Source organism: Semicossyphus pulcher, unplaced genomic scaffold (genome assembly GCF_022749685.1).
Source record: "Semicossyphus pulcher isolate SPU_LCO1_2020_fin unplaced genomic scaffold, fSemPul1.0.p SCAF_12, whole genome shotgun sequence".
Classification (NCBI taxonomy): Eukaryota; Metazoa; Chordata; class Actinopteri; order Labriformes; family Labridae; genus Semicossyphus; species Semicossyphus pulcher.
Window position 1 is genome coordinate 8302099 of NW_027211626.1, and position 17144 is coordinate 8319242.

Consider the following 17144-nt stretch of genomic DNA (forward strand, 5'->3'; position numbering starts at 1 on the left):
ACTAATTAAAAATAAACTTGTCAGAAAAATGAACACTTTGATGTTAATCAGCATGATAAGAACTAACTATAATGACAGAAACCATATTTGAGAAAAATGTATTTAACTTGTATTTTGATTTTATAGTTTGACTCATGTCCCATCTGTTAACATGGAGGAGGCGGACTTTATGACCTATACTGCAGCCAGTCAGCAGGGGGCGCTCGAGATGTTTTGGCTTCACTTTTGGGGAGCTGTCATGTCGTCCATCTGTTTATAATGAGGCTGTGTTCGAAATGCCGTACTACATACTATATACTGCATACTGCGTTCAGCGGTAGTATGTAATATGGAGGAGCTTTTAAAATTCATTTTGCAGTCTGCTACGCCAGGCGGAAGTAAACAATAACCGCTGCTGCTTTAGCTATCGTCCCCTTCTGCTGGAATGCTGCTGCTGTTCTGCCGACGCCAATACAGCATGATGTTCATTTTGTAAATTAAGGTCCCATTTAGAGTAAAATTGACCATAAAGCAGGGTATGCTTCAGGGTATGTCTGCCTGTGATGGCCAAAATGCTACACTATGCTATATTAGGCTTTTAAAGGAGGTTGTCATCGTGGTGGCTACACCCATTTCTTTTATACAGTCCTTGGCTAATACGTCTTGCAGCACATGAAGGGTAGGTTTAGTACTTTATAATTTAGATATTCCCTGCAATCATTATTAGCCATCTGTTCCCCCCAGAGGGTCGAGCACTGTTATTTTCTGAATCTTAGAAATGATTTTATTGATTATGTGTGATTTAGTGTGTGATTTAGTCCTCATTCCTCTCCTTCATGTCCCTCGTTTTATCTGGACCTTAATCGTACTCTCACAATCAGTCATCTGTGCAGGTGCACAGTATCTGCCTCCACATCAGAACGTTAGTGGCAGGCTAAGTAAAGAGGCCTCTGTAATAATGTAAGCATCGATTCCAGTCGCGGCGCTGGCTGTTTCAGACCCACGCCAGCACTCGGTCCCAGTGACTTGGCTCTGCCTTCACCATCAGCATTTCTGCCGGCAGCAAAATGCAGGAAAGAGCAAGAGGGGGGGAAAAAAGTCTTGGTGTTTCTGAGAAGATGAGACACGACAAGACAACCAGTGCAGTCTAAAACGGGCCCTGGATCGTTACTGGCCCTCCCTTTCCCTCTGTAATTGAGGGAGTGTCCGTCACTTTGCTTATCGTCTACTGTAGCTCTCTGTCTTGGACACGCAGAGCAGCAAGCAATCTGCTGATTGCTGTTTTGGCAGAACTGTCGAGGTTTGTCCTCCGTTAAGTGATGGATAGATTCGAGGGGGAGGAAAGAAGGCAGACTTATCTCTTGAGCTTGTGTTTTTCTCTGTTTGAGAAGAAAATGACACAGGCGGCCAGTTTAACAGTTTAGTCAACGATGAACGCTCATTATGGAGAAATAAAATCCCAGTTTTTCGTCAATACAAAATCCCTACCTTATTTGCTAGAAAATAGCCTAATTGGTGATGCTAAAGCTGATACATTATCTCCTCGTGCACTTTATCTGGTGTGTAAGTTTACATCGGATGGAAACCAAATATTTAATGGCACAACCCTTGAAAACTGCTGCAATATATATTGTGACAAAATACTTCATAATGAGTTGGCTTTCTGTCTTCAGCAAAGCTTGATTTGTGGCTCTACTGGAAATCTCATCATCCACCTGTGTTTCACTCCAGGGTGCATTATCACTAATTGAAACTGACAAAGGGAAATGGAGTGAGGGGTTCATGGAGCGTTAGGAAGGTTTTGTTAAAGCTCCTGTGAGGAGTTTTTATCTGGTTATGAAACTGACTGAAATTAGTTCTCATTACTATATATAACCTACAAAAGCAAACCAGACCATCAGCGACAAGACTGATTATCTATATCATTATTTTTAAGGCCTGAAACTGCTGGCGGGGGGGTAGGTGTCAGACAAAGCGATTAACTGCACGCTGCCTTTGTTTACATTTTTTAGGGCAGAAATTAAAAGTGAGTGAAACATATGACTGTTAAAGAAAGCAGGATGAGATTTTTTGTTAAAAACCACCACTTCAGCATGTACAGGAAAAAATCAGGAAAGAGATAAGAGGGACTGCTTTGTCCACAGGGGGCGCCAAAATCAACACAAACCTCAAGTTCCTCACAGGAGCTTTAAAGGAATTTTAATGTTATGAGAGAATTGCTTTAAATAAATGTGTTTGTTTTTGCGCTCCCTTTTTCCATTTCATCTTTCCCCTCTGTTTTCACAGCAGGAAAAGATGGATGCTTATGTTGCTTTCAATGGAGGCAGAGTATCAGTATGGGGGGATACAAGCTGTCCACCCAATGCTCTCTGTCTCTCTCCTTCCTCCCGTCATCCACCCTAGTTTTTATGATAACAACGGAGAACTGAAGCACGGCCTCAGGCAGTGTCATTGTATTTAGGATGGAGGATGATGGGAGAGATATCGTGCCAGTGTAAAAGCTTGACCTCAGTCATGACATGCTATGGCATGGTTGTGCATCGAGGTATAGATAATGACCCTTACTGAATCAGGACTGTCTGCTAAAGCATAAACAGTTTTATTTAATATCAAAAAATGTTGGTGTTTGTGAACTCAGACTTCCTTTTTTCTGTTTCAGGTTGTTTGAAGGCCCTTCATCAAGGAAAATCGAGAAGTTGAAAACTCTGCTGTGTTACTTCAGGAGAGTTACAGAGACGAGTAAGCTTTAAAGATGTCCTCGTGATGTCACAATCACTGTGTCTCTGTCATCCTCTCCATGTTTTTCTGTTGGTGAACATGTTTTGATAACGATTTGTTTTTCCTTGTTTTCAAGAGCCCAAGGGTCTTGTTACATTCACAAGACAAACACTGAACAATTCTCCAAACTGGGAAAGGTATTCATTTTTATTCTATTATCTAATTAATGAAATTATTTAAGGAACTGATTTTAAAAAAAGGTTTATCTGTATTCCATACTGAAGGAGATTTTATTTTCAAAGTGCTGTGGTCAATAAATATCCAGTGATTCTTAATATATTATCTAAGTAGTACATCCCCAGCATGAGCTTAAAGGAGCAGTTCCCCCCTGGAAAAAGCCACTGTCAGTCAGAGCTGCTTTTCTCTATAATCGATAGAAGCAATAATATTAAAAATCGGCGCCATAGCTGTGGAGAAAGTTGTACAAACAGCTTGTGGTTTCGCCCATTCTACATTCCTACAACACCCAGGGTGCATTGCGCCCCTCCCTCTGAAAGCAACGGCCCAGCGAGAGACGCTGGATTGAAATACTACTGTTTTCAAGGCAGGCAATGGCTCAGAGCGGAACGATGAGAATATAGTGGTGGATCGTCTTCAGGTCTGCAGTCTACATTTCAAACCTGACGATTTTGAACGAGACATGACATCGGAGGCGGGCGTCCTAGATTGAGGAAGCGTAGTTGAGCAAGCTCCTTGGCCTCCACCAGATGACACATTTTGCACAGTCTGGCGGAGGTTTTCCAGGGCCCATTGGAGAAGCGGATAGCATCAAAGGCACAGAGCCAAACTGCATTTTTTTTCTATCATAAAGGCATTAGCTCCCCATGATAGCATGATAGGACTGACGTTGAAAATCATATAACTGGCCCTTTTATAAAAGTAGCATGGTGCTGATGGGTGGCTTTTTAGCAGGTGAGATTGTGAGACTAAGTGTCGCAAAATACAGATAGCTGAAAGAACTTACGTTTAGATGGCAGGTTATAATACATTAGGATCATGGCTTCAAAAGTGTGCCACCATATCAAAAGGAAGATGTCTTCACAGCAGGGATTGAAGGTCCTTCAGTGTCCAGGGTGAAGCTCGGGCTATAATCACATCCAGCCTCACAAATGGTCCCGGGAGAAATATTGCGAGTAAATTCTAAAATTAGGATGTGTCGAACATATACAAAGAGCCTGAAGGTGTATTGTGCAAACCACTGTTCCTACAGAGTAATTACAAGAAAAGTTCCAGGAGAAAAAAAATCTCTTGAGCTTTGGATCAGTTTACTGGCAACTGTGTTCCCCTCAGAATACTAATTCACCTCACATCCAGACAAGAGCTATTTCTTTCAAATCTCCAGATATTTTTAGGAGATCCAAGGTTTGCTGAAGCATATTGGGAATTACCCTTTGATGAAAGAATAACATTTATTTCACAACCTTTTCGTCCAGTTCCCAGACTCAGCTTATGCGCCTACATATCACGTGTGAGGGAACGATCGAAGATGATGGATACGGGATGCTGCAGGTAGGAATTCCTTTACGTTTGGACGTCTTGTGCAAAGTTGAAAACAACAGGGACACCATAAACTCGCTGTCTGTTTTGTACTTGTACTTGTACATCACTCTGACCACCTTCACCTTTACTTTTAAAAGTCAAAGACACTCGACTTCTTGTCTGACTCCTTGTCCTCTACCTGCAGAAAATCAAAAACCAGTTGTATAATTTTTGTGCATATCTGTGAAGGATATTGGTCCCATGTCTGCATCCATTTACCCCATCTCCCTGCTCCCCTCCATGTTCCAGTATGGCTGGTGCATATTTTACTCTGGCTGACAGCTGATGTATACACTTGAGTAGCTCAGAGAGGCAAGGGTGGAGGAGAAGACCCAGGGGTGGGGGATGAGGGAGAAGGAGGCACACAGAGGGGAGGATGACGAGGGTGAGCCTTCTCACTGGGGCGACCCAGTGGGCCAGGAGTCCTGCGGGCAGATTGATAGCTACCTCAGCAGGCCGGGTGCTGGCTCTGTGTTGAGTTTGGATAGGGCAGAGTGGGCTGTCATTCTGTCAGGAGGTGAGATTGAAGGGTGAAGGGGGTGGGGTTAGGGGGTGAGCCAGAGAGGGAGGTGAGGAGTTGAGCAACTGGTTCGAAAACATACACACATGCTCATACAAACACACTCACTGTCACACATTTTGACGTAGCTGTGGGCCAGTGAGCAGAACCTTCACCCCTGACAGCCTGTTTAAATAGCAGCACTGTGATTGAATGGGCTGTCCTCTTATCCATGCCACAAAAACAAGGAGTGGGTTTCACATCAAAATATTTCTTCAGTGATCTCATAAATATTTTTGGCTTTGTATCTCAGTCCATTTCTCAAGGTGACATACTCTGAACTTTAGGACATATACAGCCAAAAGGCAAGTCAGTGGGGCTTTGAGCTAAATGCTATCAATGGCACGTTAACCTGTCAGCGAAAATGCTAACATGCTAATGTCAAGCAGATGTTGACCATCATCATTTTGCCAATAATTTCACAGATCACTTAAAAGCACTGATGTCAACACTTGTTGTCAGGAGGCCACATCATCTCTTAGATTTTATTTGTCGCATCATTTTGCTACAATTTCCTGATTTGATTATTTACAAGCAGGAAACAGAGCAGTGATATTTATCTGTGTTAAATGACCACAGTATGGGACAGATAATAAGAGACACTAAGAGGGATTTGTTTTCAGAATGACAGCCTTCTTTTCAATCGCATTGAACAGACAGAGGGAAAGGGCTTTATGTTAGTATTGCTGTTTCAAAATGTGTTACGTTTTAAATAAAGGGTCTAGTTGCTAATACCTGAACTTACGCTCACTGTACAAATTTTGTTTCTCAAATGAGTCCAATGAGAGCACATAACTTCTAAAAAGAGTTAGTAGGGACTTTAAGCAGCAGTGACTGAGAGCCTGCTACAGCGCCGGTGAAACATTCTACGTCTGCTTCTTGCGAAAAACCTGACTGCTGCTGGCAATGGAGGACATGTCTGCAACAAACGGGAAAAACTGTCAAATTAGCGGGTATCCTTAACATATATGCTAATAATCTACACAACTACTAAAGGTAGAATCAAATGTAAAAGAAATGACACTGTCAAATACGATAAAAAACATAATTACCTGCTTACACTCGACGTTGTACTGACTACAGCAGACCAGTCTTTTCCCCGTAGTAGACAGCTGGACTACAACAACAAGAAGTGCACAAAGTGGAACTATTTTTTTTCTTTGAACACCGTAGCCGTCTGCTGCTTAAAGTACCGACTAACTCTTCTCTTTCTTTTCTTTTACTTCACCAGGTGGACTTTGCAAACAGGTTTGTCGGTGGAGGAGTAACAGGACACGGACTGGTCCAGGAAGAGATCAGGTTCATCATCAACCCTGAACTCATCGTCTCTCGCCTCTTTACTGAAGCTTTGGAGTCCAACGAATGCCTCATCATCACAGGTTTATATGTCATTCATTTCTGAGCCTCTTGAACACTTTTGACTTTTACCTTGTTTTATCTGGAGATCCATGTTTAAACAATGCATCTATGTGATTTGTTTGGTTCCTTCCTCCTTTGAGGTGTCCTCGTCTTCACGTCATCTGCTTGTTGAGATTTGGAATAAAGCAGAAATGTAAAGTCCACAAAGGCAAAACTGTGGCAGTAGTGGAGTAGTGCATAACAACATAAAACAAGTAGTTGAGTAAATAAATAACCACAGGGCAGGTTAGTCAAGAGTTAAAAATACTTAAAAGGTTATGGCGTATAAAAAAACAGAGTAAACAGAACTCAAGGGTTTCCAATTCCCAATTATTTTGGCATCACAATGCTCAGCATCCCCTTGGTAACTGGGCTCCTCCAAACTTCTGCCTGTTAATCAATTCTTTCTGTGATTTCATGTGCAGAATGTCTGCTTTGGTGACCTGCTTTGCTTTTTGCAAACGATGTAGTTTGAGCGTTCCAACATGTGATCTCTAGCACGCACAGCTTCCACAACTGGGTACAGGAGACAGATGGGTTGAGAGTGAACACCTGCTCTCAGTCTCTCGATGTGGCGCTACTGTAGAAAATACATTGAATTGCATCTGTTTGATGGGGAACAAGTTTCTGCCCCAGGCCAAGGGCCCGAAGTATCACAGGGTCTCGGTAATGAAGAGGAGAAGGAATAGTTGAACAGATGAAAGAAAGCCTCAGAAGTGTTTTGAGCAGTGAGACTGAAGGCCAGTTCATCAATGATCCAAATGTCCATTCATGTCATTGAAGCCTGGAGGAGAAGGAGCTACAGATATAATCGAGATCGTACGGAGCAGTGGAATTATTTTTATTTTATATAGTGTCAGGTCTTACACTTAGTGACTTGAAGGAGACATGCGAAGAGACGCAGAACACTAATGTATCCACAAGGAGGTGCTTGGGATAAGATAAGCATCAGAAAATGCACAAATGAAGATTATTTAAGATTCTTGGAAGCTTAAAGTTTCCATATCCCACTTGTACAAAACAGTAATGGCACTCTCGCAAGGCCTTTTAGTCCTCGGAGCTTCTTTCATGGGATTAAAAGGTTCATCCTTACCATTTTGTTGTCCTTGTTTCCATTGAGCTATACAGGCCTGTAAAGATTGTGCTAATTATTCTGCTGATACACATGTACATACACACACCCACAGGGTATGTCCTCATACACACACTGGAAATTATGACAGGATTTTAAAAGGTGCAGACCCAGTTAAGACTTTCGTTGCCATTGTGCTTGTTTACTCTCAGTTTTCAGGGAATGGAGCCATTGTAGAGGAGACAGACAGTGTGACATGTCTACTATTGTATATTTCTTTGCTGATATTATGCGGCAATTAGCATCTGGAGTGATGGTTACAGAAAATCATAATATTATATAAGGATAATGTATAGTGAGCAGGTGGTTATCGCCCATTCTGCGATAACCACCTGCTCACTATACATTATCCCGATTATTACATGGCTACCTACTTACAAAATCAATTATTTGACACAAAAGATTGATTTGGAAATTATTTTATTAACTTAAAGATGATTATTTTTCTGTTGTGAGAGCTGCATCCATAGCAACGGTTAACCTAGCTGTTTTTACTCACATTAAATGGAAACATTTCCACTGATGGTGAAGTAAGACACGGTGAACGGGAGCGCAGGAATCAGAGCAGCATCTGATTGAGGTTTTTCTGTCTCGTCACTGTCAGAGTCTGTTGACGTTCTCTTTTCCATTCAGTGTCTTTAAACACAGCTGTGTGCTTACCGGACTTCTTTCTGCGGATTGATATGACTACAGTTAGTCCTCTGAATTGTGTGATTAGAGCCGAATCCCTAGCAACGGTCTGTTCTTCGTAGCAACAGGCTGTTAGCGAGAAATAACAGACTCATAATTAGCCAATCAGAATCAAGTATTTAACACAGCCGTGTAATAAGGACAGATAAGACCACATATCGAGCTGAAGTCGTTCACAGTTCTACTAGACCTTAAATACTCTGAATGTAATGCACCTTCATGTCATGTGGTGTATTGGACTTTTATTGCTTGTTATTGTTGGTATTTTGTCGGCTTTCCTCTTCCCTCTATAGAAACCACACATATCTGTGTATCTCACGCCTTTTTCTAGTTTTACACGTAAAATTGGCAGAACGAGCGCTGAGTTCTACTCTACTCTCTCTCGTTCATTGAGCCTCCTGTGTTTATTGGGCTCTGTTCATTTCTTTCTCCGCCCTTCTATCCATTCCCGAAGGTAAATCCATCGCATCGATCCACTTGGGACTGCCCAGTTATCCTTCATTTCTCTGCAGCAGAATTGCTTTATTTTTCAACCTCCAACTCACTCTGCGTCGGTCAACCTGTCTAAGCATCCGGCCTCTGCCTCCGCCTCCCCCCTCCTCTTTTGGCCATCCCACATTTTTCCTACCTCACAGATGTACCTCGCCCACCACTGGTCAAAGTAAGGGCAAGCGCAGATTAAAATCATGGAGGCATTTTTGTAATACTGTTTGCCTGTGGACCATTGCTTCCAAAAAATATGAAAAATACAAATGTAAGCTTGGACACATCAAATACATGCATAGTGTAATTGTTTTATCCCATCACCACGCTTCGAAATGGCCTTAATTGATTCATTTATTTATGCCCACTTCATATTTATTTTACTGCCACTTTATCTAATTAGCTGGGCAAACATATTTACCATCATGTTGTCCTGGATGGTGCCTGTATTCAATTGGACATCAAAATAAGCCTTCAGATCTGCCTCTGATGACACAAGACGCATCATTATCCAGTTTGATAAACCCATCCGTCTGACATGCGGGCATATATTATAACGTAGCTGTGCGTGTAGAAACTCAAATATAGATGGTCCTCCCAAATGTCTGTGCTTGATTGATTCTGTTTGTGTCGCCTTATTTGAACTTGTGCCTGATTAGCACCCTCAGCGTCTCTATATACTCCACATCTCTTGTTTTAAATGCTCTGCTTATAACAGCAGACTAGAGAAAAGAAAGAGCAGTTGTGGGACCACCAAACAAACACAAAAACAACCGGTTCTTTTCAGTCGACGTTCAGTCAATCCACTTCCATCTCGTTAAGAACCTTCCTGCTCGGCAAGTGGAGCATTATCCGTTTGGTACGGCGCTATGTCGTCTTCTTTGAAACTCCCGTCTCTTCCAAGTCACCTTCAGTGGTTAGTCATCGTCCCCCCTCCCTGCCTCCTATCATTCTGCCTCCCTCTTTTCCTCCTCCTCCTCTCCACTTAACTTTATTACATTTGGACAGAAAGGAATTTATAGCCCAACTAAGGTCATTGCTCCACTAATGGAATGGGCCAGCTACGCCATACATTCATTAAAACCTTGCAGAATATTCCTCGCACGCATGCAGACCTGTCTCTGTTTCTAGACTCTTAATCGCTGTCTTAGTTTGTTTTTTTCTACAGTTGAAGTGGTCTCTGTCTAAAGTGTTGTGCTAACCAAGTAGCCGTTCAGTGCTTTTGGAACATACACGTTGCATCCGTTTTTATCCGTAGGCAGTTTCAGACCGGAAGGTAGACGGCCACAATGTAATTTCGTGATGGAAGCCTGTATGCCAGGAAGCTGTCACAGGCAGTTGCGATAATAAATAGGATAAAGGTGAAGGAGGAGGAGGACAGCTCCCGATGGACGAAGTGATATGGGGAGCATGTTGTTTGACGTTAGGAGTCGCTGGTGTCGTAGAAAGAACCTCATTTGAGTGGCTGGACTTGGACAACGGTGCAAGATGTTTTAAATGAATGTCCTTTTTGTTCGCTCAGCCAAGGTTTTACTCTACATAGAAGCATAATTCTCTTGTACTGTCATTAAGTCCTGGCTCCAGTGCAGGCCATTAGTGTGAGTCATACACTGTCAGAGAAAGTCATAGAAAGGGACAAAAACATAATGAATCACGTTTAGACTTACAATAATCAAATCAAGTCCATTATAAGAAGGTAAAAGCAGTATGATTAATAAGAACTTTCAAAAATCACCTTCAGTATTACTTCTAAAATATTCTCTATTTACAGGGACGTGGATTTTAGGGACGGCAAGTGTTCCGTTTATACTTCGCTTGTAGGCTGAGTAATATTGACCAATCACGTTTCAGCAGGCTGCGGCATATGCAAGAAAAACAGGAGAGCAAAAGCAGACGGAACGTAATCCACCATACCGACATCCTGGCTCCCATCAGCGGCTATCTGACGATGATTTAGCTTCTTATTAATCTCTATAAACAGACATGCTGACAGAGAACAGATCTGTTCTAGATCTAAAATTCAACCCGATCGATCCGACCTCCGTTCAACAAACGAGCATTTTAGAAGTAGTTTTCTTCTCCTCTTGAGGACAGACCTGACAAAGCTTCATCTTTAATTTTTACTAATCTGCATCATGATGTTGACATTTCAGCAAAGGCAAGACCCGTTAATTAAAGTAAATCACAGGAAAAACGGGTTCTTTTTCTGTAAAAAATGCAGCACGCGGAAAAGGAAGTCGTTTATCGCTAACCGCTGGCTATACCAGACACGCCCGTCCTGTTCACGGTTGTTCCCAGAGGCTATATCGTCGTCAGACTTTAACCGATGGGATCCGGGATTGTTCCAAAAATATTTTTTTATATTTTATAGTTGTTGTAAACAAAACTCTCACACTCTTCTAGTAGCACACAAAAGTCAACCAGTCCATAATGAACACTTCAACCTTCAAAAGCTAGGTTAATCATATGTTTAAATCCTGCTCTTGTAACTTCCTGAAACCTTATACATAATATATGGAGCCTTTAATAGGCATCATTTTCAGAGGTGAGCGCAGCTGTATTTGTTATTACGAATGATGAAATCTCTCAGCTCCAACCCTGAGCACATACAAGAACACATTATAAAACACCTATTGTTCTGGTAACAAAAGTGTGTCACCCCTCAGTTAATTAATTATATGCTTCTGTTTCATGTTTTGCGGGCGTTTTGCAAATGTGGCCGAGGTTAGCTTCTTCTGTTCTAACCATTTCTTCCTATTATGGCTGAAAGCTTTTCATTTCAAACCCCAAAGCGGATTACTTATTAAATCAATGGCCTTTATTTATGACAATCCAATACAAGTTGATACTGTGTAGCCACACGGGGAGCATAGAAAGCACTAAATTTGATTTGAGAAACAAGGCGCTGAAACAGATTTAGGCCTGCTGTGTGCTTTGACTGCTGAATACTGAGTCATGACATTTATTGTTTCTTGACTTTCTTTTCGTCCTCTGCAGGCACGGAACAGTACAGCAAATATTCTGGCTACGCTGAGAGTTACCAATGGAAAGAAAGATACGAGGATGAGACTCCCAGGTAATTTTGCTTACATACTACTGTTTCATCATTTCTTTTCCCTTGATATTTGCTGCCACACATAGTGATCTCGGTCAGAAGAACTCAGAGGGGACTTGGAACGATCCTCCCATCTTTACTCACTCATGTTTTTCTTTCCAGGGATGACTGGCAGAGACGATGCACAGAGATAGTGGCCATCGATGCTCTTAAATTCAGGCACTTCTTCGAGCAGTTTCTCCCTGAGAAGATGACCAGAGAACTCAACAAGGTGAGCGAGGGAGGTGTCCTCGTCTTTGTTGGCAAAAGCAATAAAAACAATATTGTTGGCTGAAGTAGGATGATACACTTCCTCAAACAGATGTGTCTTTGTGGACACGAGAAAGCTTTAAAATAGAGTTACAAATCTTGGTACCTTCTAAAACATGTTACTGTCAGTAGGCGACAGATATTCTGATGTTTTTGAATGTTTGTTATGTTGAACTTTGACGGAAACTTCACCTGCAAGGGTGTTACTTAAAGGCTGCGCGTGTATTCCTGTACGTGTCATATGGGGAACATCTGTGATATGCGATAGTAATTTTCAATATTGCAGAAAGATATGATGAGAGATTGTTCCATCACAGTATCTGTCCAAGTTCACCGTGCTAGCTAACCTCTCAGTCGCAACCAAATTGTCACCAGTTAAGGCTGACTAATGCATCCAGGGCTTCATCTGATTGGTCAAATGTTTGCATATTAGGGATGCAGAAATTCAACATGTTTTCTAAGCAATAGGGTGCCGCTCCCACGATGCGCTCTAGGTTAGGGACGGCCTTGAAACCATCATTGATGGCCAGTTGGAACGTGTGGGCCAAGCAGCTGACCGACTCCCAGTATTGCCATGCGAAGCTTTATTTGTTACCATCAGCCGTGGTTTCACCAGCAGCTTTTAGCTCAGTCTAAACAGGATTCTTTTGCTACAGCTGGCTGCGTGTGGTTCCTATGACATTATTGTCAAATTCGCCATGGGCATTATTCTTAAAATACAGAAAGCAACAAGCATGATAGCTTTTTAAATAACAATTATAGGCCGACATGACACAGGGAACTCACTGGGATAAAATGTAGAACAAATATAGGACTACAAAACCGATTATGATTTATTTAGCAAGTTCTCGTTTACCTGAGTACTCGTTCGCACCCCTATTGCATATGCATATTCCCTTATTAAGCACCTGTGTGTGCTTACAAAACCTTTATTGCTATATATAAATTTGCTTAAGGTTCAACCTGAGGTTTACACTGCAATACTGTTACTTACCTTTTGATGTCCAGCACACATAAAACTAACCTAACTTAAGACAACGCTGCTGTACTTATCTCAGAATGGTTCTTTCTTTATTCATTTGTGAATAAGAACATATTTTACAAATAATTTATTAAATTATTTTCAATATTATTTTCAATATTGTTTCTATTTTGTGATGTATTTTCTTTCCCTCCTCCTCTTCCTCTTTGTTCATGTATCCCAGGCATACTGTGGATTCTACAGACATAACTCCAACAGGAAGCACCTCTCTGCAGTGGCGACAGGCAACTGGGGATGTGGAGCTTTCGGCGGAGACACACGGCTCAAAGGTATCATCAGCTGAATTAAAAACATGCATCCAAATTAAGGGGAGATGGCTTTGGGTGTTTCAAGTGTCACAAATCCAACACTTTTTCATACATGAGAGCTGAAATGGTACTACTTATAAAAAGAAGCAGATACATTATTTTGCTTTAACTCTTCTTCTCAAGCAGGAGGTAAATTAGTTCTGACAGGATCACCCATTCATCAGCACCATGCTTCCCAGCCATTGAAGCTCCTGCTCAAGAACATTCAACATTCCTGCTTATGGACTGTACGACACAGTCACAGATGCCCCTCTCTCTCTCTCTCTCTCTCTCTCAAACCTCTCTGGTCAATTAGTAGCTCTCCCAAGGTGTCACTCAGCCGTTCCTTCCCTCCCTTTATTGATCAGCTGACACACATTTATGTTTTCCATTAAAAGGGTAATTGATTACAGGGAAGAGACGCCATAAATCCAGGCTGATGCAGGTCTCTGTGGGCTTACAGAGCATCACTCTTTAAAAGCATACTTACCTTACTGTCCCCTCGAGTACGTCAGCCTGTAAATGAGGACCAGTTGTTTTTCTTTACACATTTTCATTCACATACATTTTTGACACTCTGATTATACAACTAGATACTAAAGGAGCTCCTTCTGTGTTATGCAAACATTCATGAAGCTGTGCTTGATTTAAATGTACTGGAAATAAGATCAGAGTAATGTGTATGTTTGTATTGAAGTGCATTTCGTAATTTCGACTACAGCTTGCTATAAATAGATCCATTGGAGTCCCCAAGGATGATATTAGCTTCCGGGGACCCCCGCCCATTAGCCCTGGAATTAGCATCGCTGGTATTTTTAGAAGGCAGTAACTGTTTTCTGCTTTATAGACCCGGAGTGAGTGTAGATGTGGTGGTTAGACTGAGCTGTTATGTTGTCGTTAAGGTTACAGAGCTTTTTGCAAACGATGGTTTTCTGTGTTTATTAATCTGGAATCCATTCTGTTAAATATTTAAAGTCTGAAGACCTCATTTGCAAAGGCTAAAAGACTGAGCGCTGCTAAAGAGGCTACGCTACCAGTGGTGGACTATTAACGCTTCTGATACAAATCGCTCCTGTCAGTTGTTATTTTCTGCGCACAGCGGCACCACCTCCAGCTTATTGACCGATTACTTAGTTTCCCCGTCTTGTTTTCAATTACACATTTATGATTTTGTTCTCAAACCAAAATGACGCAAATACATATATTGTTGTTTGCTTAAAGGGCCAGTTTGCTGATTTTCAACCTCAGTCCTATCATGCTGTTATGGGGAGCTAATGCCATTATAGTAGAAAAAAGGTTTTCAGGTTTGAAATGTAGACTTAGACGATCCACCGGTATATTCTCTTCATATTTCAGATTCTGTACCGCTCTGAGCCTTTGCCTGCAGCGAAACGGTAGTATTTCACTCCAGCGTCTCTCACTGGGGCGCTCCTTTCAGAGGGAGGGGCGCAATGCACGCTGGGTGTTGTAGGAATGTCGAATGGGCGAAATCATGAGCTGTTTGCACAACTTTCTCTCCACAGCTATGGCGCCAATTTCAAACATTATTGCTTCTATCGATTATAGAGACCAGCTTTGACTGACAGTGGCTTTTTCCAGGGGCGAATTTCTCCTTTAATTTCTCTTTAACGTTGTCCTTTTGACTTTTCAGCGCTGATTCAGCTGATGGCGGCGGCAGAGGCCGGGAGAGACGTGGCGTACTTCACGTTTGGAGATGCTCAGCTTATGCGAGATGTCCATGAAATACACACTTTCCTCACTGAGAGACAAGTCACTGTTGGTAAGACACATGCAGATATTTTTACTCCTCTTTTTTAAGATCACATTGCAGTCACAGCTACTACCCTGTCAGCCCTGCCTCTGTTGAGCTCTTACAGTAAATTACATAATAAACAGGCATGGTGATGATATCAGCCGCTGTTGGGATTGTTGGGCTCTTGAGGCTCGTACAGCACTTGGAGGTTGTCCTTGCTGGCGTCATTACAGGGACAGTGCATATAAATAACAGAGCGCAGACCCCTGTAATGTTAAGTTATTCCACCTTATACACCATCTCCGCTCCTCCGCCCATCCATTCAGTCTCGGCTGCAGAGTGGATTACTGCCTGAGCTGACCCCAGAATCTCCCCTCCCCCTCTTTTCATTTTTCTTCCGCTGACATTTATTGAAGCCTTTCAGAGAAATTCCCCTCCAGCCATCCATTTCCTAAAGTGGAGCTAAAGAGAAAAAGCTCACGGCCTGTGTGTGCGTGTGTATGTGCACGTGATTTATAAACGAGCCTCGACACACTTTCCTTTTTTCTCTCACAGTTTTTGTCTCTCCTGCTTGTTCTTTCACTCCTGACCTGTTTGTCCTTTTTGTCTACATCTCTCAAATCTTATTTTATCTCCCTCCATATTTCTTCCTTTTCTTGACCCCTGCACCATCCCCTCCCTCTCTCTCTCTCTCTCTTCCTCTCTCTATCTACACCCCTCCCAGGAAAGCTGTACTGCCTTTTGAACCAGTACTCCAACTCGGTGTGTAAGAACTGCCGCACGACCAGACCTGACGTCAGTCTCTACAGCTTCATCCACGAGAAGGTCTCTTCACCCGCGACCGCAGACGCCCCGGACTCTGCCAATGATTCTGGGATGTCCCCTGCAACCTCGGACTCTCATTAACGCTGCAGAGAGCTGCAACACAACCTCCCTCCCCGTCTCTACGTGTTAAAGAGACCGCAGGTTCAGAAACGTGCTCACAATCACTTTTCCCCTCTCTCTCTCTCACACACTCCCTTTAAGTTTGTGATCCCAACACACAAACTACCAAAACACAGTCTTGCCTTTCTCATTGGTGGTTTTATAGGAGCCTTGTAGTGTGTCACCAAATGAGGTGAACTGTTTCAGAGACTTATAGCAATAGTAAATCCTGGTTGCTGTTAGGCCTTTCTTAGTCTAAATGTGACGTGGAATTCTTACGTTTTTGCATTCTTGTTACAAATACGGCCAAATATTCATCATATGCATGGTTGTGGTCACTTTTCCTTATTTATAATCCAGGACATGATAATCCTCCCATGCTTCGTTTTTTGGATGAGTTGAGGATGGGATGAGATGAGTCCTCTAGTTACCATACCCGGGGTGCGGTGAGGTCCCTGAATGCAGAGAGATGACGAGATGCTGTATTGTAGACTATGCATGGGTAACATTTATTTATCAAATATTTACAAATATATGCTGCTTTTTTATAACCTTTAGGATGGCGATGCTCAACACACATACTCTACTTGAGGCTCATTTTAATCATCAATATAAAGGCCACTGGTGTGAGAGTCATCGCAGACAAAAGTGGTTAATTTCATCTTAGACCATCGACACTACTCAATGTGATCACTAAACATATATCCAGCATTAGGCACAGTGTTGCTACTGTTCATGCAAATAAATGAGGGGAGAAGATCTACGAAAAAAAAAAGAATTGCACGCAAAATTGTATTTTTGTTAATGTTTTTACTCAACATTTACTTTGGGGGTGTGATTCTGTTTTTATTGTTTACTGTGTTTTCTGATTGACAGTCTATTTAATAATGGGTTCATAGGTTAAAGGCAAATGTAAATGTATTGCATAGCACTGTACTTAGGTAGGTTTTGGTTGTACTCTTTTTATTATAATTTCTTAATTAAAGTATATCCTGTTAAAAATCAATATGCTTTACATTTTTATTACTGATAACCAAGCAGCAGTACAGTTTAAGAAGAACCTTAGAGTCATCTGAAGGAAACAATTAATACGTGGGTTGTGTTACTACAGTTAGACTACACATTTAAATGTTAAACAAATATAATAAGAAAGAAGAAGAAGGTATACGTTATTAATCCCTGAGGGGAAATTACACACGACACACACATAGGCCTG

General features: G+C 41.9%; 1 protein-coding gene across 2 annotated transcripts in view; it reads left to right on the forward strand.

Annotated features, from left to right (window-relative positions):
- parga (poly (ADP-ribose) glycohydrolase a) overlaps nt 1-16930 on the forward strand; it is a 30012-nt gene extending 13082 nt beyond the window's left edge. For both annotated transcript variants that reach the window (XM_069658828.1, XM_069658829.1), the window contains exons 10-18: nt 2639-2718; nt 2834-2894; nt 4191-4266; nt 6087-6234; nt 11556-11634; nt 11776-11884; nt 13128-13233; nt 14903-15031; nt 15729-16930. In XM_069658828.1, the coding sequence (XP_069514929.1) occupies nt 2639-2718; nt 2834-2894; nt 4191-4266; nt 6087-6234; nt 11556-11634; nt 11776-11884; nt 13128-13233; nt 14903-15031; nt 15729-15910 (970 nt within the window). In that variant the 3' untranslated portion in view covers nt 15911-16930. The remainder of the gene's footprint in view (nt 1-2638; nt 2719-2833; nt 2895-4190; nt 4267-6086; nt 6235-11555; nt 11635-11775; nt 11885-13127; nt 13234-14902; nt 15032-15728) is intronic.
- Nucleotides 16931-17144: the final 214 nt, after the last annotated feature.